General features: G+C 39.7%; 1 protein-coding gene across 1 annotated transcript in view; it reads left to right on the forward strand.

Moving 5' to 3' along the window:
- The window catches only part of USH2A (usherin), a 596134-nt gene that overhangs the window by 459105 nt on the left and 111778 nt on the right, over positions 1-25251 (forward strand). Inside the window, 9 exon segments of the mRNA XM_030557510.1 lie at positions 868-1036; positions 5269-5490; positions 11347-11570; positions 14829-15038; position 15082; positions 15415-15492; positions 15495-15610; positions 16510-16689; positions 18668-18866. Of these exon segments, the coding sequence (XP_030413370.1) occupies positions 868-1036; positions 5269-5490; positions 11347-11570; positions 14829-15038; position 15082; positions 15415-15492; positions 15495-15610; positions 16510-16689; positions 18668-18866 (1399 nt within the window).

Raw genomic sequence — 25251 nt, forward strand, 5'->3', positions numbered from 1 at the left:
CAAAATTCATTTCCATGTAAATTTTATTTTGAAAAAAGTATATAAATTATATTCTCTTGAGATCATATTGTCTGTAGACTTGTGGTAATAAATAAGAGATCGTACACTATAAGAAGTAAACTACTTATTTTAATGTGAAAAGGAAACTCAAGAGCTCATATTGGGAAGTCCTGTTTTTCTTAGTTGTAAGGTTTTTAGATCAGATGTCTCATCAAAATAAAAATTGAATATGGGAAGGTGGGGGCAGATTATATCTATATATCGAAATCTACTCTACATTGCGAGACTCAAACATCGTAGGAGTTATGTGAAGACAATTCATATCCAGGGCCGCCCAGAGGATTCAGGAGGCCTGGGGCAAAGCGGGGGAGCTGCGGTGCTTGTATTCACCTGGCGGTGGTCCAGATCTTCAGCAGCATTTCGGTGGTGGGGGCCCTTCAGTTGCTCCATGTCTTCGGCAGCACTGAAGGGCCCCCTGCTGCCGAAATGCCGCTGAAGACCCAGACTGCCACTGGGCCAGCGCTTGCGGGGCCCCTGCAGAGCCTGGGACCTGGGGCAAATTGCCCCAGTTACCACACCCTTCCCCACAGGTGGCCCTGTTCATATCAATGGAGTATTTTATTAAGGTGCAGCATGGTCGAAGGCCACAAAATAGCAACATTCTGTCAGATGAACAGTAGTTTATTGAAGTCTAATAATGCTGGAGGGCACAGGATTTTAGCCGTGTTGCATTTTGTTTGTCTGCATTCATATTAACATCAGAGCTAGGATTTATTGTACACATTTTTCATATACATTGTTTTGTCAGCGAGTGCATTATGTTTTGTTTAACAGATATTGGCTTTCTGTTTTTTAAACTACTTTTAGGTGTGTTGTAATGGGATTCTGCACAACAATAAACCTGGCTTCCAGTGCTGTGAGGACAAGTACATTCCATTTATTCTTAATTCATTCGGGGTTTGCTGTGGTGGTCAGATACATGCTGTGCAACCAAAGTATCAGTGCTGTGGTGGCTATTACACAAGGGTATTAGCAGGTAAGAGGCAACTTCTTTCAAGCATTTGAAAGAAATAAAATTGCACAGTAGAGTTGGTGTACCTCTTAAACCAAGGAAAGTGACTACATATTAATATGTTCAGCATTTATAGAGATTTTGATGTCATTTATAGATGAGCAAAGGTTCTGTGCTGACATGGAATGGGCAATGAGAAATTGCCTTGATATTGCTGCCTAAAAATGGTCAACTCCACTTACACAGGAAATGCTTAACCGATAGATCTTCCTAATGGGTTGTTTCCCAAACAAATTCAACATGAATGATACTTAACAGCAACAACTGCTGCTTAATGGGGATGCTGCCAGGCAATTTTGTGGTGCTATGTCTTTTGTGTGACTTAATCTTGTGGTGGTCTGCCTGCCTGCTCCTGTAGCAAGAGCTTTTAGTCCCTCCATACCTGTGATACGTACAGAGAAGTGCAACTATATACGTTGGATGGCAAGCTCAACATTTCTCAGATGCTCCTGTGTTAATACTGCTGCAGCAGAGTCCCTCTCCAAATGCAGAAAGTATGTCATCTTTTTTAATCCATGGGACTGTTCAGTAACATGATGGTCTCTGCAGATCCCTGGACAGCACCATTACTGTCAAAATGGTGTGGGGTTTTCTTTGTAAGGAATTCCTACTAATGGTGCATATAAACAGAACACTATTGTATTTAAAAAAATTCTCAGGTGAAACACATGACAAGTTACAGGTAACTTTTGTAACGTAACCATTACTTTTAAAAAGGGCCTTTGTTTCTAATTTTCAGAAAATAAATCATGTTTTTGGTTAAATGTTCACATTCTACTTCATATTGAAGGCTTCCAATTATCCATTTCAAATTCCATTTAACATTTAAAATATCACTTACTTACTGGTAAACATTATTAGGTTATACAGTGAGGGGATAAAGGGAGAACATTAAATATTTCTTGTTGCTCCTGACTGCTATATCTTAGGTCTCCAGTTCATTGGTTGGTTCATTTGATTTATATTGTGCACTCATCATCCTTCTGTTTAGGCACCTACTACAAATTTGAAAATAATGAAAAAGATAACTTGATAGACAAACAGATAAAATGTCAGTACTACAGAAACTCCACCCCTGCAAAAAGGAACGGAACAGTCCCCACTTAGCCCAACTCCTCAGAAAAAGCTTGAGTAAAGAGGCTCTCCAATATGCTCAGACTCTCTTGTGACATGCTTATCTGACCCATTTACAACAAACACACATGAGTTCTGTGCACACACCAGCTTCTTCGACAACACAGCCCTATTGCCTAATTGTTTTTGCATGTGTGCAATCTAGGAAAATCTGGGCAGCTGCCCCGTAGTGCCTCTCTTGTGGAAAGAGGTTCTGATCTTGCATCATTCAAGGCAATACAAGCTTGACCAGTGACATGAGCATAGGATCGAGCCAGAGAACATGATGCAAAGAAATCTATGAGGCCACGCACTCCAGGATGTTATGTGCTGACACAAACCATCATTAGAGCCAACCATATTGCTAATTGGTTACCATGTCAGTTTAAAATTATAGTGTAGCTGAAGCCTACAGAAAAATAAATAACAGACCCTCTGGAACCTCAGATGAGAACTCCCTAAACTCTAGACTTGTTGCCTGTGCAGACCATCACTTCAAGCACTCAGATGATCTCACTGTTAGGTGAAGTGATAGGTAGAGAAGTGGTGTCTCAGTAGTGTGCCAGGACTCCACTCACTTTCACCCTAGGGACTGGACAGCAATACAGGACTGAAAAGTTAGAAATGCAGCTCAGGAATACTATGTTATCACATTAGGAAAGGGTTCTTTGAAGCTAATCACCTAATTGCTAAAATGCACGTAATCTCCCCAACACATCCTAATTTTCTGGCATATAAATGACCAAAGCCGGTAGCTCCTATGCAGTATTGTAATGTACTATGATAGGCTGCTTTTCTCACCTTTTCTGATGTGTTTTTAAAACAAAATTTGAGCTTGCAAACCCCAAATGTATTTTTTTCCTGAAATATGACTTTTAAGTATTTTTCCCATGTAGGATACTGATTTTTATTCAAGGACTGTAGGCCTGGTTGCCCTCAAAAAGATTTTTTTGGGGGGTGTTTAGTACGCAAATCTCTTTGCAGGCAGTTGATAGGTCAGGAGCTAAAATGTTTGCATTACCCATGAGATGTCATGCACTGTCTATGCTCAGAAGTGCTTGAATTTCTGCCAAAATGTTCAGCACATATTGAGCGCCAATCCCTTGAAAAGGAATTCATATATCACAATATTAGAATGTCTACCATGATGTCATCAGAAAAATGCTCTCTCAGAAAAAACAGAAAAAAGTATTTTGCTGTCTCATTAATCTCAATGTACTGAAATGGGAAGATTATATTCTGTGACCTCTATCCCCATCCAGTGGTCTGTGTTAACTAGCTTAATGTTGTTTACATCAGGAAAGAAAAGAATAGTGACACAAAGCATCTTGTATCTGAAAATATTTCATGTTCAGTCATAGTCCTCAAGCGTGAAGCCATGAATATTTGTACATGATTTGCAAATATTTTTTTTAAATAAGTGCATTCGCCCTCTTTTTTTCTTATTCTAAAGGGCAGCAACATGAACAATGTTGGTCACTTTTCTTTCTTTTTTTATAAATATGCTAATAACCCCAAGCTAAATGTTAATGTGGGTCATTCTTTGATAAAGATAACAATTAACTGGTAAGACTGCATGGTAGTTTTCAGAGAGAAAACATTTCAAACTTAGCTTGGAATGGATCCCATTTTGAGAGGTTAATGAGAAGGTTACTGATCCTTTGTGTCTAATGTCTAATAGTCCTTTACAAAAAACAGTTTTATTTCCAACTGATGTAACCTACATTCACTGTTTTAAGGCCGATTGCTGTGCAGTCACTAAATTAGATTATGAGGAATGAAGAAAAGTATGGCTAAGTATCTAAACAGATTATATCTATTATACTGGAAAGATTTGTTCTTGTCTTTTTGTTTATTGTTGACTTTATTTGATAAAGATATTTATACAGGGTACTCTCTAAGCATACATATTTCCCAGATGTTGTTTGGCCAGCTTGATGGCACTAGATGTACAGCAGCATATTGTGCTAATGGCATGGAGATTACAAATTAGGAAGTCTCGGTTCTGTGACTGTGGAGCAGGCTGAAGTGCCAAAATGTATCCCAGAGCTAAAATGGGAGGTTGCACTCTCTAAGCAGAGTGAAACAAATAATGCTAGTACCCCTCACATGCCACGTTTTCTACCAGCGAATTCTGAGTGAAGAGAAATAATACTCTGCCTTGAATGTCATCCGTGCATATTTTATGTCTTGCAATAAATAGCTGCATGGGGTTTAAAGTCATTATTGGAACACTCATCCTTTCGGGAGAAGAGGATTCGAGCTGTGTCTGTCACAAAGGAAAATGAAGCTAGAAGGACAAGAGAAAGTTGCTTAAAAAGTAATGAGAGTTCCAAATACTTTGTCAGTATTGCTGTCTGTCCTGAAAAGCAGAACACTGCCATCATCCCTATTCCCTGCTTCTTTTCAAATCCTGCAGTATCAGCATTTGGGCCACACAAAGTATTCCAGGTTAGATAGATACTATAGAAACCCCACTCTTAGGTCACTATTTCAAATCAAGTCCAAAATGGTAGTGAGTGAAAATTGTTACCATTTGATAGCTACTTTGTGTCCTGTGTTGAATGAATTAGCAATCGCCTCTCCATTTCTGGTGCACAATTAACCCTATCAAAACCCACCATCATAAATGGCGGTAATTGGCAGCCTTCAAAAGTGAAATCTCATTACTCTGTGGCTGCCTATGCTACAAGTATCAAACCAACACTAATCTAGCTTAAAGTGCTTACAAATATAGAAGCTTTTTGAAAAGTATGTTGCTTTTCTATGCAGTCTTTGTCTTGCTTATATTGCAATAAACATCTTATGAGCCATTTCATTTCAAAGAGCTCTAACTTAGCCTCTGCTTTGGTGCCTGTGTGTTTGTGGTGATGGTGTTATAAGCATTTATAATGTTACAGCACTCTGAAGTATAGTAAATGACTCTGTGCAAAAGAGTCTGTGTTTTCATGTGCAATGATTTGTATTTAAAGATAATAGACTATGACCCCAATCCAATATCCACTGCAGTCAATGTGAATTCTCTCATAGAGTTCAATAGCCGCATATGCACAAAATCACCAATTTTATACTTAAATTAACAGGAGAAGTGTGCTGCCCTAATGAAGAACAAAACAGGGTTTCGGTTGGAGTTGGTGACTCTTGCTGCCAGGGTACTCCTTATTCCACGTCAGGGAGTCAGATCTGCTGTGGTGGATCACTCCATGATGGCTTCAGTCACCAGTGCTGTGGTGGGCAATTAGTAAGCAAAGACCTGATCTGCTGCGGTGACGGAGACAAGGGAACTGTACACAGACCACTCCCAGGTAAGCTCTGACATTACCACCAAAATGTACTGTATAGAAAAACCAGGGCTGGGCAGGAATGGCTCTCCACCTCCCCAGCCCTAGTCCAACATTGGCCACTCTGCAATGAAGCACGTAGATGTACAGTAGATTTGCCCCGTTCATTAAAATGAAGACTTAACTCCCTCCCCACCCCACCCTGCTGAAGGAGCATTCAGGGATGTGGGTCGTTTCATTCCACATCCCATTATCATCTCTCTCTCTCTCCTCTTGCCTTTTGAAAAAAGTGACATAGTTCTAGTATTAAAATACAGGGCTACATTGTGCCAAAGCCAGGGCACAGCCTCCCTCCAGGAGGTTCTGTGCTTCATGCAGGCACAAACCTCCTAGAGCTTCTGGAAACCCAGAGGAGTGCACCATCTGCCCCCCTCTCTGTGTCAAGCCTCACTCCAGTCGTCTCTCCACCCCCCCGGCGATACCTGTCCTGAGAGGGTACTAAATCCGCGTGCCTCTCAGCACAAGGATTTCCATTGTTCCTGGGTATTTGGGTGTGTAAACAAGTAGGAAGTAGAGGGGATGAGTCCTATTGAACCCTCTCCTATTTGTGCACCCACACGGGGCTGGAGAAAATAGCTCATAGCTTTTTTAAAATAATCAGATCTAGTGATGAGATCAAATCACCTGTTCCCACCTGCTATATCCAGTCCACCTGTCACACATCAAGTTCTGTTTGATAGAATAGATTCAGCCCATGCTTCAGGAGGACCGATAGTTTAACAGTTGCACATAAAATTGCAGTGACCTAAAATTGAGATCTTAATGGGGAAAAGGGTAATACTCACCCCTTCTTGTCAGCTCTTGGGAAGGGCCACATCTACCCTAATTGAATTGGCCGTGATAGCACTGACCCCCCCCACACACACACACACACTTGGTAAGGCAACTCCCATCTTTTCATGTGCTGTATATTTCTCCCTGCCTGCTTTTTTTCACTCCATGAATCTGATGAGGTGGGTTATAGCCCATGAAAGTTATGCCCAAATAATTTTTTTAGTGTCCTAAGATGCCACAAGGACTCATTGTTTTTAAGAAATCGCTTTGCCATTGTGTTTCCCCCATCTGTAAAATGAGGCAGGGATCCTTACCTCTTTTGTGAAGCAGATTGAGATCTACAGATTGAAGAGCTAGTTATTATTAACAACCATAAGTAGGTATTCCGGTACAAGTATCCTTCTTAATACAGTATTCAGAGAAAAAGTAAAAGCCTGTTAATTGTAGGTGTTTTCAGTCTGAAGAAAAATATTCTTTACTAATTGTCATCTAGAAGGGAAGCCCAATTTTAAACATGGAAATCTTAAATTGTAGCACTCAGTTCCACTTTGTGTGCCCAGATTGCTACCGAAGTGACTAAAATAGGTATTTGGCAACCTACATGTCAGTGAGAGCATTTAGCTGTGGAATGAGCACCCTAATTTGATACTCAGACTTGAAAATCAAGCTCATGATGTCAGGTATCATAAAGTATAAGTCTCCATGAACCCCTTGGACCGGGCATCCCGTGCCCTTCCCCACCAAAAACAGGTCATCCTTTCTTCACCTGCGTTCTTTCTCACTTCAACCCCTATGGTAACATTAGATGTATTCTTCACCCAAAGCTATAGGATTTCCCATACCATTGTGATAATTGTTGGAAGAGGGCTAAACCAGACAGCATCACAGCTTTCTCCAAGGGTTCCCATGCCTTTGTTCCATTCCAGTGGTGAATTACACAGCTAGCATCCGCTTTGCTCCTCGTCACCCCAATCCTTTCTTGTCAGCTCCACAACATCAACGTCGAAATCACACAATATCACTCCTGTACCAGACTCTCTTGCTTGGCAGCTCATTGTGCAGCTGCCACAAAACGGGGCTGACTCGTAAAACATCTCTTTATGTACTTTATTACTTAAACTCCTTTATTTGCCTGCAGGAGCCCTTTAACAAAATCACATTGAATTGACTTTCTCACACCAAATCAAATCTCCCTGGTCCCAGTTCAGTTGTCTTTGTCAATATGTATTTTATAAATGGAGTGAATTAACAGATGCTGTTGGAACAGAACTGCTGGGGTAGCGTTTATGTTTTTACTGCTCTCTCTGGGCAGATGAGTTGTCTGGAAGTGTAATACAGGTATCTTGGGATAAAAGTCATGTTCTTCATTTCACTGCATGTGTATTCTTAACCGTTTTATTCTTAATATATATTTTTAAAAGCCTTTAAACATTTTTTATTTTTTATATAAGTGTTTGCCTATATTGCTCTATCATTTATGCAGTTTTTCTTGAAAATGGGTCAAGATGACATTTCTGGCTATTAAAAAATAAAATCGGTAGCTTTTTCATCACTCATAGATTTGCTGTGAGGACATATTTTGCTGTGAGCAAGCATAAGACTGGACACACATATATGTTTGAAAGACAAATTTGTTCAACAATTACTCAGTTTTAAAAAAATTCTTATTTTGTTGAACTACACATAAAATAGGCTATGTTTTCATATATCATACTCAGTACACTTGGTGCTTAATTTCTTGTGGCAATTCAGCCTTGCAAAGAAAATGTACCAGCCAGCCTTAAAATCTACTTACCTCCCACCCCATCGTGCCTATGATTGTAACGAAAAAATATTCTCACGCAGAAAAACGTAACGCATTTATCTTAAGAAAATGGGAATTGCTGCTTGTATAATGGTTCCATTCTCTGCTTGGCCTTATTCTAGAGCTGAAATGCTTTTGATGCTGTGCTTTTTATCTAGCCAATTAATGTTTTGTTTAAAAAGGTAACTTGGAGTGAGTTTTTTTTAATTGATGAGTTTGTTTTCCGAAAAGTATAATGGAAGCAAATCAATGTCAACAAATGTTGCAAGCACTGGTGCATATATTTAACTTCCCACACATTAATAATTCTATTGAAATCAAGTTATGTTTGCAGAATCTGGACCCACGTTTCTAATGTACATTTGGCTAAGTTTTTGTACGCTGTCAATTTACTGTTTGCTTCTGTACAACTTGTTTTGGAGACTTTATCCTGCTATGACAAGTGGCCTTTACAATCTCAGATTGCTGTGAATTTATCCCTCCCCCTCCCCCGCCAGTTTCTTATTTCATTTTCCCCTTTCTCATTTTGGCTCTTTACTAGCAGGGTTGATCATAGAGACATCTACTGGCAAAGACTGGCAATGATGCCACTGCATACAATGTATCCTCCCCTAGCCTCACAATTGTATACAAGCATTCAAAGTTTTCATATGGTGGTTCTTAAGCAGAGAGTGACCAGAAACCACCTCATAATTTCTCCAATTTTCCCTGATAAATTATCCCTATGATCCTAGGCCAGGATCTCAAAATACACTATTCTGCACAGCTGTGATTCCCAATCTGTGGTAGCTACAATATCCACCTTCAAGCCAAGGATTTCTGGAATAGCTTGCAGTGTACACTGACTGTATTTTGTTGATCCTCTGTTCTTGCTTTGCAGCGTAAGCCTTTTTATTCTCATTCTTCCTCTTGAAACCATTGGTTTTGCAGCTATACTAAATTAGTCATTCATTACTCAGCTATGTTTGTACATTCTTTCAGTTGTGGGGATGAACATGAAATAATTGTTGACAGAAATCACTATGAGCAAGAAATGCTTTTCCAGCCCATATATTTTCTCAATGCTGTACTGCATTTTCTGCCTGTAAAACATACATATAAAAAACACAACACATACATTCCAGCTGATTTGCAGATAAATATTTAGTAATCAGTATTTTTGTAAAATAAGCAAACAGTGTAAAGGAAATTCTCCATCTTTAAGCAATTGTATGAAGAGGTGTTGGAAGGTAAATCAATCCATCAATATGATATGGACCAATTTTGTTTTTCTTGGGGAATATTTAAAATTGTACATTTGCGAGGTCAAGGTTCAAGAGTCAAGTGCTACATGTGATAAATTAGAAAGAGGTCAAAGGCTATGCAATGCAGTTTCAAAAGATTGTCTATCTCTGCATTTGCAGCTCATTCATGCTGAAGTGATGCACTATGGGAATTACTACCAAACTCTGCTCTGCAACATCTGCTCTCCCTAAGTGAGTTAGTGCACGTCAGACATCTTTATGTCAGAATATTGCAGTGATGGATGCAGTCTTCAGAAAATGCTGCATAAAAATCTGGTGTGCCGTTCTGGCCATTAAGTGAAATTACTATTTAAATTAATGGCGCTGTCACAGTTTATCTGTGCAAAGAATGAACGCTGATTAGGGTATTAAGTAATTAGCAATTTATCACACTGAACAAGGTTGATAATAATTAAAGAAGTAATGGTTTACCAAAGAAACTAGAAAGGGAGTCACTTCTTGTTATGTGAGTGAAATCTTGGCTGAAAAAATTTAATTCAGTTAAACAAAGATGAGGTTCTCAGCAAAAGAATGCAGAGTTGTTGTTTTTTCAGTATGAAAACAGTTCATTATCAAAATTTTAGTTTGCCTGTCAAGAGTCCCTCAGAGCTATCAGATGGCTGGTTATTAGTATTGAATTGGGTCAGTGTCTGCATTTATTTATTTGGAGAAGAAAGAAAAATATTCAACTCTTAGAAGGCTGGTTTTTGCATTTTGATTGCTATGTAAGGTCCCAATACCGCAAACAGGTAACGTACACAAATAACTTTACCACCTTAAGTACACCTGTTGATTTGATTGGGATTACTCACGTGGGTGCTTTCAGGATCAGTCCCTTAAAGAGCAGTGTGAATTGACTCTGGCTTGTTATAAAAGAATTGCTGCAATAAATGGCAGTAAAGGAACTCAAGGCTGCATTTAAATGTCTGATTAGGAGAATTCAGAGACCAAGTCAAATATGAATTATTTTGACTCTAGCTTTCATTTTACATTGTAGTCCTGTTTTTCATTATGGCACAATTCATGCCATCATGGTTGAGTTGGAAATGACATTTCCTAGTGTACATCCCTAATTTTAAAGGATTTTCAGAAAAATTTTCCCTGAGATAAAATTTACACATTCCCTTTTGGGGAGGAGGGACAATATCAGAACAAATAATTTACAAATGAGTAATTGTGCATGGAAAATATATGAACATTTGCCCTGATTTTGGGTGCTTTTAATGTTTTCATCACTCAAAAATATTTTTATTTAAAAAGAAATTTTAATAAAAGGGAAAGAAAATGAAATAAAATGTGATTATTAATTCCAATATAGAAATGAAAAACAAGAAAAGATATTACAACTTTTAAAAGAGAGAGAACTGAATCACAGTTGTTGGTACCTTGAAGGTCTTTTCACTTAGTGTTATATACACAGTACAAGCCGATATAATGGGGCACAAAATATGTATCTCAACTTTCTTTAGAAGGCTATTTTTCTTGTTATCTAACCATTAGTTAACTGGCTGTCCTGATTAAAGGCCACTTGAAGGTGAATGAGCCCATATTTAGTACACCTGTGCCTAAAAGCAAAAGAATGCCATCAGGGGGTTACTAAATTTCCTCATTCTAGATTAGCTGATCATTGATTGTCTGTCTTTAATTTAGCATGTAAGGTACCATCCATATATACAGTATTTCATAGCAGAGTTCACACACCAGCTCACAAGAAGTGAGGAGATTCTAGAGATTTTCTCTATTTGTTAATTGTTTTCAGGTACATCTGGGAATAAGGACTCTCAGTTCAGTCACCTCACCTTCAGACCTGAATCTCAATTTTGTTTCTCTCTGCACAATTCCAGCAGCTGCCTCAGTGTGACATTTTTATGCTCAACTGTATACTAGTCTCAGCTATTTCCCTTTCTTCCCCACCCCCGGCCATTGTTCATATTAATATATAATGTTTTATTGTTGCAGGGATGTTCTGTTGTGGTCAGGAATATGGGAATATGTCAGATATCATATGTTGTTCAGCTTCCGGTGGTGAGTCTAAAGCACATGCTAAAAAGACTGACCCAGTGCCAGGAAAATGCTGTGAGACTGAACTTATTCCGAAGAGCGAGGAATGCTGTAATGGAGTTGGATATAATCCTTTGAAATATGTTTGCTCTGACAAGATTTCAGCTGGAATGATGATGAAGGTAATTGATAGAAAACCTCTCAGTGGCTCTGATTTGACAATGGACAGAGAAATACATTGTTCATAACTATTTTTCTTAAATAGGAATATAAAAACTCCTGTGTGCATTATTCATTTTCACATTACATCCAGATTAATACCGAATGAGTTCACCATGATTGATGTTATTGCAATGAATTCAAAAGGAATTAATAATGATTAGCTGCTTCTTGTGAAGTGTTGCCCGGCACTTCAGATTAGTATAAGGGCTAAAAGTTGGCATGCCAACAGAGTTGGCATGAACAGCAAGTTTGAGTTGTGTGACCATTGTTGATACTTATTGGCACTACTTGAGTGGGAATAGAAACTGAAGTGACTAAAGGTTTATTATGGAAATATCCCTATACATCCCAATTTGGACAGGGTTCTTGTTCATTGTTTCTGAGTAAGAATTTTTGAGTAGCAATATTTTTTTTTGCTATAGTGAATACCACGCGGATGTTGAATATGATTCTGTACCATATCAGCTAATTTTACACACAACACAATGCTGATATGTTTTTCATGGACTAAATTGAATCCTATTGAACTCAGTGGGAACTTTGGCATTGACTTCATTGGAATCAGGGTATGTTCCATTACTATGATGTGATGATGATATTTATTTTACACTTTTCCTCTCAGGATTCTCAAAGCATTTAATCAAAATTAATTATAATTAAGCCATGCAACACCCTTTTTTAGGCAGATAATTGTAATTCTATTTTACAGAAGTATAAACTGAAGCTCTGATTGATTAATTATGACATTTTCAAGAATGGTCAGAGATTTGGGGCATGGAAATCAAACACTTTGAGCCTAACTTTCACAGGTGCTGAGCACTCACAGTGCATATGCTCAACACTGCTAAAAATCAGACCCTTGGTGTTTAAATAAGGGTATCCCAAAAACTAAGGCACCAAGAATCACTGGTTGCCTTTGAAAATATGACCAGACTTTTGCAAGGTCACACTACAAGTCAGTGTGTAAGCTGAGAATAGAACCTAGGAGTCCTGACTCACAGCCCCTAGCTGTAACCACTAGCTCTCCAGTGACATGAATAGAAATATGAAAAGACTTCCATCTAATAGATTGTTCAATGAACGTGGGGGAATGAAATTAAATGATCACTCAAAAATGGCAGCGACATTGAAATCTGTTTACAATGGTTTTTAACAAGAAAATTTGTAGCAAAATAGTTGGAATGACTTCTAAAAATAACAGATGGAGAACTACTTAGAAAGTGTAAAAATATATAAATCAGCTGGACCAAATGTCATGCCTCTTAGAGTTCTCAACCCGGGAATCTGCTTCTGCGGTAGGGGTGATGGAAATAAGAAAATTAGCTATTGACCTAACTGAATTTTTAATAACTAATAACGAAAAATCATGCAAACTGGGGGAGTGCCAGAAAACTGGAGGAAAGCAAAGGTACAAAGAGTGATCCTAACAATTGATGATCCATAGGTATTACTTCAATCCCTAGCAAAATAATGGAACAGATATCCAGAGAAAACATCTAACCCAGTTCTACAAAGCACTCTGTGGAGGCAGGATCCCTAAAAAGCAACAAAACCAAGAGCGTTGATCCTTATAGATTCATAATGCTCAGTCTTGCAACTCCAAGCAGCTTCTTACAGGAGTGCTCAGTATCTTGCAGAATTGAGACCATAGGAGCTGTTCTAAAACCCACCTGGGTTTTTAAATACACAACTTAGCTGAAGATACAATTTCAATATTTTTCTTCAATTACGTGATGAGTGGTTGAAAGTTTTTAAAACCAAATTTTATCTGTGAAAAAAGGTCCTTTTTGGAAAGGAGAAATTTCACATCTTTTTTTATATTTAACAAAATGTTGGCAATAAAAATGTATAGAAATTTTTATGAAAACTTTTATTGAAAACATCAGAAATATTGACAAAATAGTTTCAATAACAGTTCTGATTTAAAAAATTACAAAGTGAAAATAGATCAATTTTGAACCCTACAGAACTGAAACGAATCAGAAATTATTAATTTTTTCGTGACAGGAAGTGCTGATTAAAGCATCTGATACATCACCTGCTAAATATACCCCTTAGCAGATATTCTGGTGAAATTATGGACCTTTTGTCATTTGTGAATTGGTAGAATTTACTTACAAAAATCACATTAAAGTAAAACCACAGGAAACTATATATTTTTAATATATGTATCTTTCTTTCACCATAATGGATGGCAATCTCTGTATAGCAAAGACAGCAATACTAATATTAAAAAGGGTTGAAATTAAGGGCCATCTCCTGGAGCTATGATTTACATCATCTGAGGACCTGACCTGTGATATGTATCAAAGTAATTTTGGTAAGAACTGCTAAGTTTGGAGAATAAACTTTATCTAATATTTTATAAGCATCCAGAAAAAGTATTTCATAGGGTAAATTAAGGAAGCATCAAATATCATCTATTTGTTTTCCTTTTGAACGCTCATAGTTTAGTATGCAACAATATTTACAGGAACAGTTCATTCCTTCCTGCAGCTCTCTGTACATTACTAGAGTCATTGCTCTCTTGCTTATAGATTTTTCCATTAAAATTCAGGAAATAAAGGTAGGTATTAAATGTATATTTACAGTTCTATGGATTGTTCTATATGGGCTAAATCCTGTCATGCCTCCATTTGGGGGCACACTTTGTATTGCCCATGTGTGGGGTCCTCCTCACTCATCGCATGCTGCAAAGATCTCTTTTGTGGACATTACCTGTGTGTCCTTGCACAGCTTAGCATGCAGACTGGAAATCTGTTGACACACATCCATTGGACAATAGCACTTGCAAAAAATGGGAAATGTAACCTGAGAAGGAAGATCCTGTCCCTTCTGTGGCCTTGTAGACTCCCCTTCTGTTGTGCAAGGCAAGCCCAGCTATTTGAGTTTCCCGTGAGTGAGATTTGGTGATGTTTTAGTGCAAGGACACTAGGACACTCCCCAGTGCTTTTGAAAATGCCCCTGGGAACCTTTAATGTCCAAGAAGAACAGATAGACCCTATGATGAAAGGTTCTCACACACACTGTAAACAGCATGGCACTCAACATGGCTGAATGGCTGAGTCACCTCTTTTAATTTTAATTAGATCAAGATATTTGTTCAAAAGGGCATTGAAATGGTGACATTTTCAGTGTCGAATCTCTTTTTAGGACATAAGGAAGGTAGGATTAAGCTTCTTTATATCTCTTGATTTAAAATGGTGTACATTCCTTAGGTAAAAGAAGAATGCAAAGCCAGCACCCTGTGCCCTGTATCCATGAAAGCAACAGCGTATTGCGGAAGATGTGACTTTAACCCAACTGCCCACATCTGTGCTTGGGTTAAAGGCTCTCAGAATGGTACAGAAAAGGAGGCAAATGACAGTGTATGTCCAACTTCAGAAGAGACTGTCTACAGTGGAGGCCCCAATAGATATTCATTTAAGGTAACGGGATCGATCCTTGGTTTTTAATCACTCTGGAATGAAGGGTTCTGCACTAGGCACCATCAGCTGTTCTGTTGTTATAGTGCGGAAGCTTGTTTGTAAAGTAATCTGTCTGATGGGACTTGGGTAGTAATTTAGGCCCGTGAAACTGATGGTTACTTACAAGGTGACTGAACATTACAGCTCAATCCTGCTCTCACTGAAGTCAATGGAAGTTTGCCATGCTTCCGTGGGAGCAGAAATTATTTAGGCCCTGACTGAGGAAGGAACTGAAGCATTTGCCTGTCTTTAAGCATATATAGATATAGCTACGTACATTTCTTCTGTTTATTTTAATACAAAATGAGATGACTAATGTCTAATTTTCTTTGTTTAGACCTGAATCTAGAGCCCTACGTTACATATGAGTACAGGGTGGCTGCATGGAACAGCTATGGAAGAGGTTTCAGCGAATTGGGAGGGCTAGCACTCAGCAAGATGTGCCTCAGGGTGTAAGAGCACCAAAATGGACCAAAGCAGAAAATCGGGAAGACATAATATTTCTGAATTGGAAAGAACCTCTTCAACCAATGGTATTCTTAAAAGCACAAACTGTATGCGCTGTTATTCGACAATATTAGATCAACTGTTCTATACACTGAAACCTGTCTTAAGTGTATTATCACAGAATTCGAAGGGACCTCAGGAGGTCATCTAGTTCAACCCCCTGCTCAAAGCAGGACCAATCCCCAGACAGATTTTTGCTCCAGATCCCTAATGGCCCCTCAAGGATTGAACTCACAACCCTGGGTTTAGCAGGCCAATGCTCAAACCACTGAGCTATCAAGTTAAATATCATCAAAATGTGCCTATACTGAGTAAATATGGTGATATTATTTTCGTACTTGTTCTTCCTCAGACCTTCACCTTGGTTTGTCTGTTTGTTATTCTCACTCATCACAAATAAAGTTAGATGATAAGATCGTCAGGAAGAGACCTGATTTATTATCTATCTATAGGACCCTACCAATTTCACAGCCATGAAAAAAGTGTCATAGACCAAGAAATAAGCCCTTCCCCGTGAAATCTGATCTCCCCCTTGCTGCTGGGAGTACCCCAGCTGAGGGGCTTCTAACTGCAAGTCCCCACCAGGCTGGGGAGGGACAGGACTTGTCCTTCCTCTGCACAGCTGCTCTCAGGGGGAGATCAGACCCACCCCTGAGTGCCTCCCCCCACTGCAGGAAGCTCTGAAGCTTCATTCTTCGGCGGCAATTCAGCATCAAGTCCATTCCTCTGAGAGGGACTGAGGGACCTGCTGCTGAATTGCCGCCGAAGAGCAAGACGTGCCACACCTTTCCATTGGCTGCCCCAAGTACCTGCTTGCTGCGCTGGTGCCTGGAGCCAGCCCTGGTCCTACCAGGTTCTCTGTCATATTTTCTGTGTGAAAGATATGAAATGCTATGATCCAGTGTTGCTGAGCTAACAAAAACAGAAAACTTTCTCTTTATCATAAGGTCTTATTATTCACTATATTGTTCTCCGAAATGGGATTGAGCGTTTTAGAGGAAGAGAACTGAGCTTCACAGACACAGGTGGTATCCAGCCATACCAAGAATATTCATATCAGCTGAGAGCCTGTACTGTTGCTGGTTGCACAGACAGTAGCAGGTGGGTGATTTGGTTCTCTTAGGACTGGTGGTAGAATTTAATAGCTGAGGAGGTATCATAAAATGCCATTGGAAAGGCATTTTTTCAAAGAATTTAATTAAGATTATGGGTTGAATGGGATGGAAACATCAGTAACCACGTGACTTTTTTTTAATTCAGCCCCTTGACATGATCATCTTAAATTCCAAATTGTTGATTTTTGGCACAAGCAGACCCAGGCACTAAACTGTACCTCAGTCTTTGTAAATCTGAAATTATATGATATGGAAAGTGAGATATACAGATTTAAGGTAAACAGGGAGCTTCGTCCTTGGCCAAACCTATATGAGAGTGTTGAGGATATGCTTTATTTCCAAACAGTAAGACTAAATCCATTCATATCTTTGTTGTTTCTCACCAGGATTATTATAACCTCCTTTCCTCCGGTCTCCCCGTAGCTCATCTCTCCCATCTCTAGCCTGTACATTACGGCCAACATCCTCTTCTTCTCGTACCGCTCCAACTGCATCACTTCTCACCAGATCCCTTCACTTTCTTCCTGCTCCTGCATTAGATTCAGGCTCTTCATTCTCACCTTCAGCTCCTGCACATCCTGCATACATCACCTATTATTTTTAACTCTTGCTCTCTCTCTTTCGATTTGTTACTGCTCCTTTTACCAGTCTGTTTCACACCATCGCTCAGGCTGCCCCCATTACCAAGTAACAACGTCTCTTGTGTCGTCCCATTATTGTGTAACAACTTCCAGATTCTTCTCTACAGAATGCCTTCTTTCTCCCCCTGACCTTCAAAACCACATTTGTTCAATGAAATCTTCCTTGCTAATGATGTCCATGTGTCTCTTTTTTGAGTTTTGTCTGAGTTACAGTATAGGGTCTTGGAGCAGGAGGAGGAATAGTGACTTGCTATGTTTTGTAAGTATAAAAAATCACAGCTATGTCATACATGTGTAACCAGCAAAGTCAATCAGTGGGAATTGAACCTGGGACCTTCAAAATCAAGACTGAGTTTTTTAAACCACATAGGCAAACTTTGGGAATCCAAAACCCCAAAGTAGCTTTGAAATCTCAGTCCCAAAGTACAAGGAAATAGTCCAGAGAGAAAAGGTGGGTTGAGGTACTATTCTTTTATTGGACTAACTTCTGTTGGTGAGGAAGACGAGCTTTCAAGTTTACACAGAGCTGTTCAGGTCCTGTTAGCTGCAACTAAGTAGCCAGCTCTTATAGTCATTGAGGCTAGATACTAGAGGGTGACACCCTCACTTACATTAAGCCAATGTAGAAGGCATATATATGCTTACAGCATAATAAAACTCACACATAGTGGTACTAATAAAAAGACATGATTCTCTAAGAGCATAGGATCTGATTCTCCTCTCAAATCAGAGTAAATCAGAAATAGCGCCATTGAAGTCAGTGGAGTTACACCAGTGTAAAACTAATGTAAGGGAGACTTGGCCTATATATATTCAATTTTGAGAAAGATTTTAGTGAATTCGAAATTATCCCAAGCTTCAGATTTCTTCTTGAGTTCATTAGAAAAGATTCAAAAAACTATGAACTGGTAAAGGTCTGACTACTGAATGCAAAAAAAAGTCTATTTCTGTGTTTATTGGTGTTTAAAATATATGAAATCAGGCTGTTAAAATGCAAAGACACTGGTAAACCATATGGAAGAGAGTTATCAAGAGTTCTCTAGCAAGACAGTCTGCCGTCCAGATTTTGCTGTTTCACCCAATGCTATACACTACAGTGAAATGTTGTAAACATATTGTGATAAATTGTAGACATAGGCTTATATAATGCATTCAAGGTCAGATTTCATTATGTAAAAGGAGTGGGGAATGTAACTAGTTCTTGAGGCCCATGGTAATGATATGCCAGACCAAGCAACAACATTTTAAAACAAAAGTGACATTCTCATTGATCGTGGTATCTAGTGTACTATTACAGTAAATTGCTGTTTAATTCATATGTCTTCAGGTAGTTGCAGTCACTGTCCAAGGAGTCCCAGAGAGCGTTCAGCCACCAGCCGTCACAGCTTTGAGCTCAACAGCATTGCATTTGAGCTGGATAGCACCCAGGAAACCAAATGGCATCATCAGAGAGTATCAGATCAGTCAAAGTGGGAAAGGGCTTATATACACAGACACCATAGGCAGAATGCAGCATACTCTATCAGGTAAGGATGGGAAGCTCTTTGAAAGACTAATGTCCTGTTCTTAGATATAAGACATTCCTCCCCTAGTGATTCTATCTCTTGTCAGTAACTTTTAGGTTCCATGTTTTGCACATAGGCTGATGTTAGAAACCTTAAGCTATTTTGGTCAGTCTTATTTTTTCTAGGCAGTGTTTGTTCTCTGTTGTTAAAATTGAATGGATCTAATTTCCAAATGTTAAAATAAACCACATACATTTTGATTCAGAACATATGCTTTGTGATGGGTAGAAGAGTGCCAGATAAATTCCATAGGTTTGATAAACCCTCAATCAGATTCTGCTCCCCATGTCTATCTGGAATAACTCCATTGACGTCACTGGAGTTATTCTAGATTTGCACCAGCACAATATGATCTGGTCCCTGATGTTTAAGATAACAAAAATTAGAAATAGTTCAGCCTCAGCTTGAGAGTGGACTGTCAGCCTGTGCTTTGTGAATCTGAGCTGTTTTGCCTATAATAGATTTTAGATTGTAAGTCTTGTCAGAGCTGGGATAGTATCTTCTTTCTTTTTCCTCAGCAGAGCACCTTGTTTATGATCAGTTAGTAATATTATTCAGAATCCCTTATGTTACTCTTAAGATTTTCCCACTCATGCACATCTACTGTAGAAGAGGGCTTAACAGAAGATTTGCCATTGATGTCAAAGATGTATTGTTTCCATATACTACTCTCTCAGTAACTTCAGTGATAAAATGAAACAAAACTCAACCTAGAAATATTTGCAGGAAGCATAAGAGGCAAATGGTAATTTTCAGGGGCGTTTGCTTTCAGCCTTTGACCCCAGGTATCAGATGCTCATCCTGCATTTTTGTTTTTCTAGAGAAAATATTTAAAAGTTTTTTTTTCTCTCCTCACTTTGGCTGCAAACCTAGAGGTCCTCATGTTACAGTCACTGCCCTTCCTGCTGAGAAAGATCACCCAAGATTCCCCTTTAACAAGATTGTGCACAAATATGAAATTCACCACATGTGTTAAAACTCGGTCAGTATTCAGTGCGTCCTGATGACATATCTTACTTAGTGCAACAACTTGCTGTACATTTTTCAAAAGTAGTATAGATTTTAAATCACCATAAAAATAAGATCACCACACAAATTGCTGCTGCAAGTTTGTAACATAAAGTTCACTTGGAAAAAAATGATCACTTCATCAGTGAAACGCAGTGGGCTCAATCCTGAGCTGTGCCAAGCTCATATGTGGCCATCTTGGGACGGGAGGAGGAAAGGAAAGGTACTTGTCACCCTAAGAGCTGTCCCAGAGGATCTGCAGAATGGTGCAACTATGTCTGCTGTCACCATCCATGGATTCCCCTATGCTGAGGAAATACTTGGCTACCTGTGACAGTTTTGTGTTGCTGGAGCACGTTCTTAGTGAAAGCCAAGGAGCTCATCCGCTGTGTTTCTCGATCTCTGTATGAATTAGTGGTGGGACTTGTCACAAAATTCCAGATTTGGATTTCACACAAAGATTGGGAATTTGGAATTTTGCTTCAAGCCCACCCCAGTATATATTATCTAATATATGTGACTGTATTTTGTATGGACGTGTGCGAGTATGGATGCATAACACTACTTGCACACAGAAATTTCAGTGCTCCTGTATTCATTTAGATTAAATATAAGGGCCCAAAGAATCAAAAGTGTTAACATGACCCTGAATCTGTCCAACATTAAATGGTTTTAAACAAGGTCCAGGGTTTGGGATAGAGAAACAGCAGCCTGCTTAGCACCGTGGCAAACACACCATCTTAACCTTTTATTAAAGATACAGAAAAGATGGAAAAACAGTTAAGGCATTTGAAATGTCAAGTATTAAATAAGGCTTTCATTATAACAGCATCTCTTGTTCCTTTCCCCTTTACCTGTAGAGAGTCTTCACAAAGAAAAAAGCCCTTGTTTCACAGTCTCTTTTTGGGGAAAAGAGAAAAAGTTAGTCAAAATGGGCTGGAACTGCTGTTGTTGATGTTAAAATCTGATTCCATTTCCTAGAAGACAAAACAAAACAAAAACACACAAGAGGAGAGAGAAAAGAACAGCAAAGATAGAATATTTAGCTTCTGTGTCTGGCATTGACTTTCACTTGCAGTTTGGCTGCTGGAGAAACACAGGCAAGGCACACAGGCTTATGAGCCACTCCAAGACCTGGCAAACTTGTACCAGCATCAGTCTGTTTAGGGCCTTGCTTTTACCTGCCTATCTCTGGTCCCAGGCTTACAGTAGGGTTGGAAAATATACAGCCTCAGCTGGCTTATTAAACAAAAGGCAAAAGGAGAGAGAGGAAAGAGAAGAAATGAGGTGGGGAAGGAAAAGAATACACAAGGAGGGCAAGGGGCAGTCTTTTGCATGCACAAAGGTATTTGCGCACACACAGTCTCACACTACAGGTGTATTTGGCATTCAGCTGGACCAGTAGAGGCGGTGATGTTATCTGCCGTCTTCTCTCTGCCCTGACCTACTTAGGACACCTCTCAAGATCAGGAGAAAGAAAGCTTGGGATACCAGGATACAGTGGGGGTAACAGATGGTGAAACTTGCTCGTTCCCCTTCTATCTCATCTTTCTGTCAGCCATAATTTCAGTAGCCAGCTTTCTCCCCAACAAAGTTGTTTTGTTAGGACTGTGATGGATGGAATAGCCAATCCCCTTGTTATTTTGTCCTGATTTCCAACACTTCAATTTTGGTTCACTGATTTTCAGTTCTACACTTTTTTTCTTATTTACCAGGGATAATCTTAACACTGTCCTTGAATTATATCAGTAGGCCTATATATATATTTTTTTTTACTAGTTCAATCTTTGTCTCACTTTTGCACCTTTTCCCATCAACATTTGTTGTTCTAAGTTACTGTGACATCTTATGAACTGTCACTCACTGTTTACGAGCAGATCTCACAATAAGGGTAAAGTTTTAGGCCCAATTATCCAACAGCACTTAAGGTTGCGCATATAAAGCCATATTTATTTAGGGATCTAACTAAACTGCATGATTTTCAACAAGGCTGAGAACTTGTTTCTTACACTGAAGTAAAACAGTTTCTTTTCCAGAAGCAGCTAGGAGATACTATCCCCAGTTTCTAACCAGAGTAACAAAAGAAGGACAAACTCTGCCACCACTTCTGATTGCTTTTTTCCTAGCCTGTGAGGATTGTCTCAGCCTCAGACTAGGTCTCCGTCTGCTGTTCCACATCAAAGCCCCGATACTGGTTAGGCACTGGGTGAGCAGGGAAACTGCACCATCTGGATCTTTTGAAATAAAGAACTGAATGTCATCGTATTGGAGGCACAGCAGCCTATACTACCTCCCTAAAACTCCTAAGGGCCTCCGTACACATCAAAGGGGACAGAAACAGAACCCTGTGATCAGCAGCAGCGTTCCCTCTAATTTTTCCCACCCATGTGTGGATTGAATTTTGTTAAGTGCACCGATATGGAGGTGACATGTGACACATCACCTTCATATTGGTGCACATAACAAAATTCAGGTGGTGTGGGTGGAGTTGAGGAATTCTTGTGGGAGGGGGCTCAGGGCTGGGGCAGAGGGCTGGGGTGTAGGGTGTGAGGGCTCTGGGGTGGGGCTAGGGATGAGGGCCTTGGAGTGCAGGAGGGTGCTCCGGGGCTAAGGGAGGGAGAGAGGACTCCCCCCAGCACTCTCTTCACGCAGCAACACCTGGCCTCGGGGGGAGAGGCTCTTGTCCTCGCTGCAGGAGCTCTGGGGGTGGGGCTGCAGCAGGATAGGCAACCCTCCCCCATGCCCAGCAGGTCTGGGCCAGGGAAGGGCTGCCTGGATCACGCCTGGGTCCAGGCTTCTCCAGGGTTTGGCCAGGCTGCACCGCTGTGGCTGTGCCAGGGGCCGGCCTGGGCCACACCTGGGGCCATGCCTGGGACCAATCTGGCAGCGGCTGGGTCCAGGCCACTCCAGCTGCAGCAAATCCAGACTACAGGGTGAGTTGGGATTGGGGGAGGAGTGCACCTCCCGCGGCAGGTTGGGGGCTGGGCTAGAGGAGAGGTGTCCCTCCGCCGGCCACGGTAGGTCCCCGGGTGGATTCTCTAAGCACCTGTGGTGTGCTAAATAGGCTGCTGCTCAGCTGTGCAGCTTACAGGAAACTTAGGTCGGCAGTAGCAAGACATTTGATGGAGCCATCTTGGGTTTTGTCCATTGTCAAGAAGAGATGAGCAACCAGTGAGACCAGTGCAGTGTCTATAACAGACCCAGATCTAAAATTCAAGAGACTGGGCATTAAGAAATCTGAGTATTCCAGGTAGTGCCAGGGTTGCTTTGCCTCAATTTTCTTTTTATCTTCCCTAATAAGGGGAGATTAAAGCTTGGGGATAATTAGAAGATTCTAAGTGTACAGAGATGGCTTTTTGAACAATTGCCTAAGAAGTGCTTCTTTGAGAGAGGCTGGCAACCTGCCCTGCAGAAGGAATTGCTGATAATTTCCAGAACATCTCTGGCTGAAACTCAAGGGGAAAATACCTCACATGTGCCCTCTCCTCCCACCTAAGAAATAGCTCTGCCTCCAGAGAGGTTGAAATTTTGTTCCTCATGCAAACAATACAATTTTTCATAGCACAGTTGATAGGGAGAACAGATAAAGTTGTCTCCGCACAAACAATGATCTCTTTTTCCTTAGGTTGGCTCTCTCAATAAGCCACTGTCCACGTTGCCATACTAAGCCAGCAGAGAAATGGGTGATCATTACTTCTGTCAGTAAAAATCAAGATTTATGCTAGTTTAGAGGGGGACTTCCTTTGGTCACAGTGTTGAATTCATGACCGTGGTTTTGCAATGTGGATAATTGTTACTTTCTAAATTCATGCAACAAACTAAAACAATCAATCTTATTTCACATGTAATCTCAAACGTTTGAACTAAGTGTTGTCTCAACCCCCGTGAATGTATGGTTTGATTTTTCTCATCTTTTTTCAAAACCTCTGGTGTTCTCAAAACAACAGTTGACCATTAATGAAGCTGTAGCGTTAGTCTTCCCTGAGACTTTGAAGCTAGGGCCTTACAAATAACAGATGAGTAGGTTAGCACCTTGCCGCTGCATCATTGTCTTGCTGCTTATTTTTAATTACATCAAAGCTTTGGAAACTTGATCCCATAAATGCTTTGTGGGAATAGTGGTGAATGTGTTCATCATGTGAAATCTATAAATTGCTTATAATCCTCTCAAGATGTTAAAAAAAAATTAAGTAATTGAAGACAGGAAGTCCTCAGTTAATTATTTAGAGGTGTTATCAATGCTTTAAGTAAACTGAAGCATTTTCTGCTATCTCACTGAGTTGAATGCCATTGGGACCTAGGGGCAACAGCCATCATCTTCTCATATTCTCTAATGCAAACAGCACATGGCAGCTTGTCAATAAAGGACCTTTTTATATCATTTATTACTGAACACTTCCACTACCCTGTACAGAACAATTTGGATGACAGTTATGGCATTGTTTCACTTTGTGTTACTACTGCTTTACAAATGGGCCAGCTAATGCTCTGCGGTAGCGAGGAAGGATTCACTAAAATAATTAGTGGAATTGCTTTAAAAGAAAGCTTAGAGTGCCCTCTTCAGCAGCAGCAGGTGTGACAATGATTCTTCTTAACTCTATTTTTATATTTGACTAAAAATCTTATCCAAAGTAATGGACTTCATCAAGAGTTTCTGTGAGTGATCATATTTAAGTAAGAGCCAGAAAGTCACTGACATGCAGTTTCATAAATGAAATAAGACTCCAGCATATTTTGTGATAGAGTGGTTTGAAATTATTCTACACACACACTCTCTCTCTCTCTGTACTTCATGGTAGTGGAAAGGTATGTGATTCAGTAGCACTGCCACTGGACAACCATATGTCAGGCAGTGGCGACTCATTAGCAACATTTTTTTTTCATAAATAAAAACTATCAGCAACTTGACATCCTCCTGAGTGAAATTCATGTGGTGGCCCAGGACTGTCAGCACTGGAGCTAATTACTGACCTTGTTGCAGACAGGACCACAAGCAGAGAAAAATAGTGTTGCAAATGACTGATTGATAGGATAATGCATTCTTTAGGAGCTGTTTGGCAACCACTTGGAAAAACAGTGAATGATACAGTAGTCCAGTGACTGACCACCTTAAAGTAACAACTGCAGAATCAAATTCCAAGGGAAATGTCTCCTTGAATTAGTATCCACAGCAGAAAAATGTTAAAAGCAAAGTATTGTTTGCATTTGAAAATCATTATATTACGTTTGTTGTTGTTTATTATTAATCACATGCATAGATTTGTATAGGGCTCTCCAAAACGTGCACAAGATCCTTATAGCAAAGAACTTATAATCTATCTAAAATCAACTACATGTA

Source organism: Gopherus evgoodei, chromosome 3 (genome assembly GCF_007399415.2).
Source record: "Gopherus evgoodei ecotype Sinaloan lineage chromosome 3, rGopEvg1_v1.p, whole genome shotgun sequence".
Classification (NCBI taxonomy): domain Eukaryota; kingdom Metazoa; phylum Chordata; order Testudines; family Testudinidae; genus Gopherus; species Gopherus evgoodei.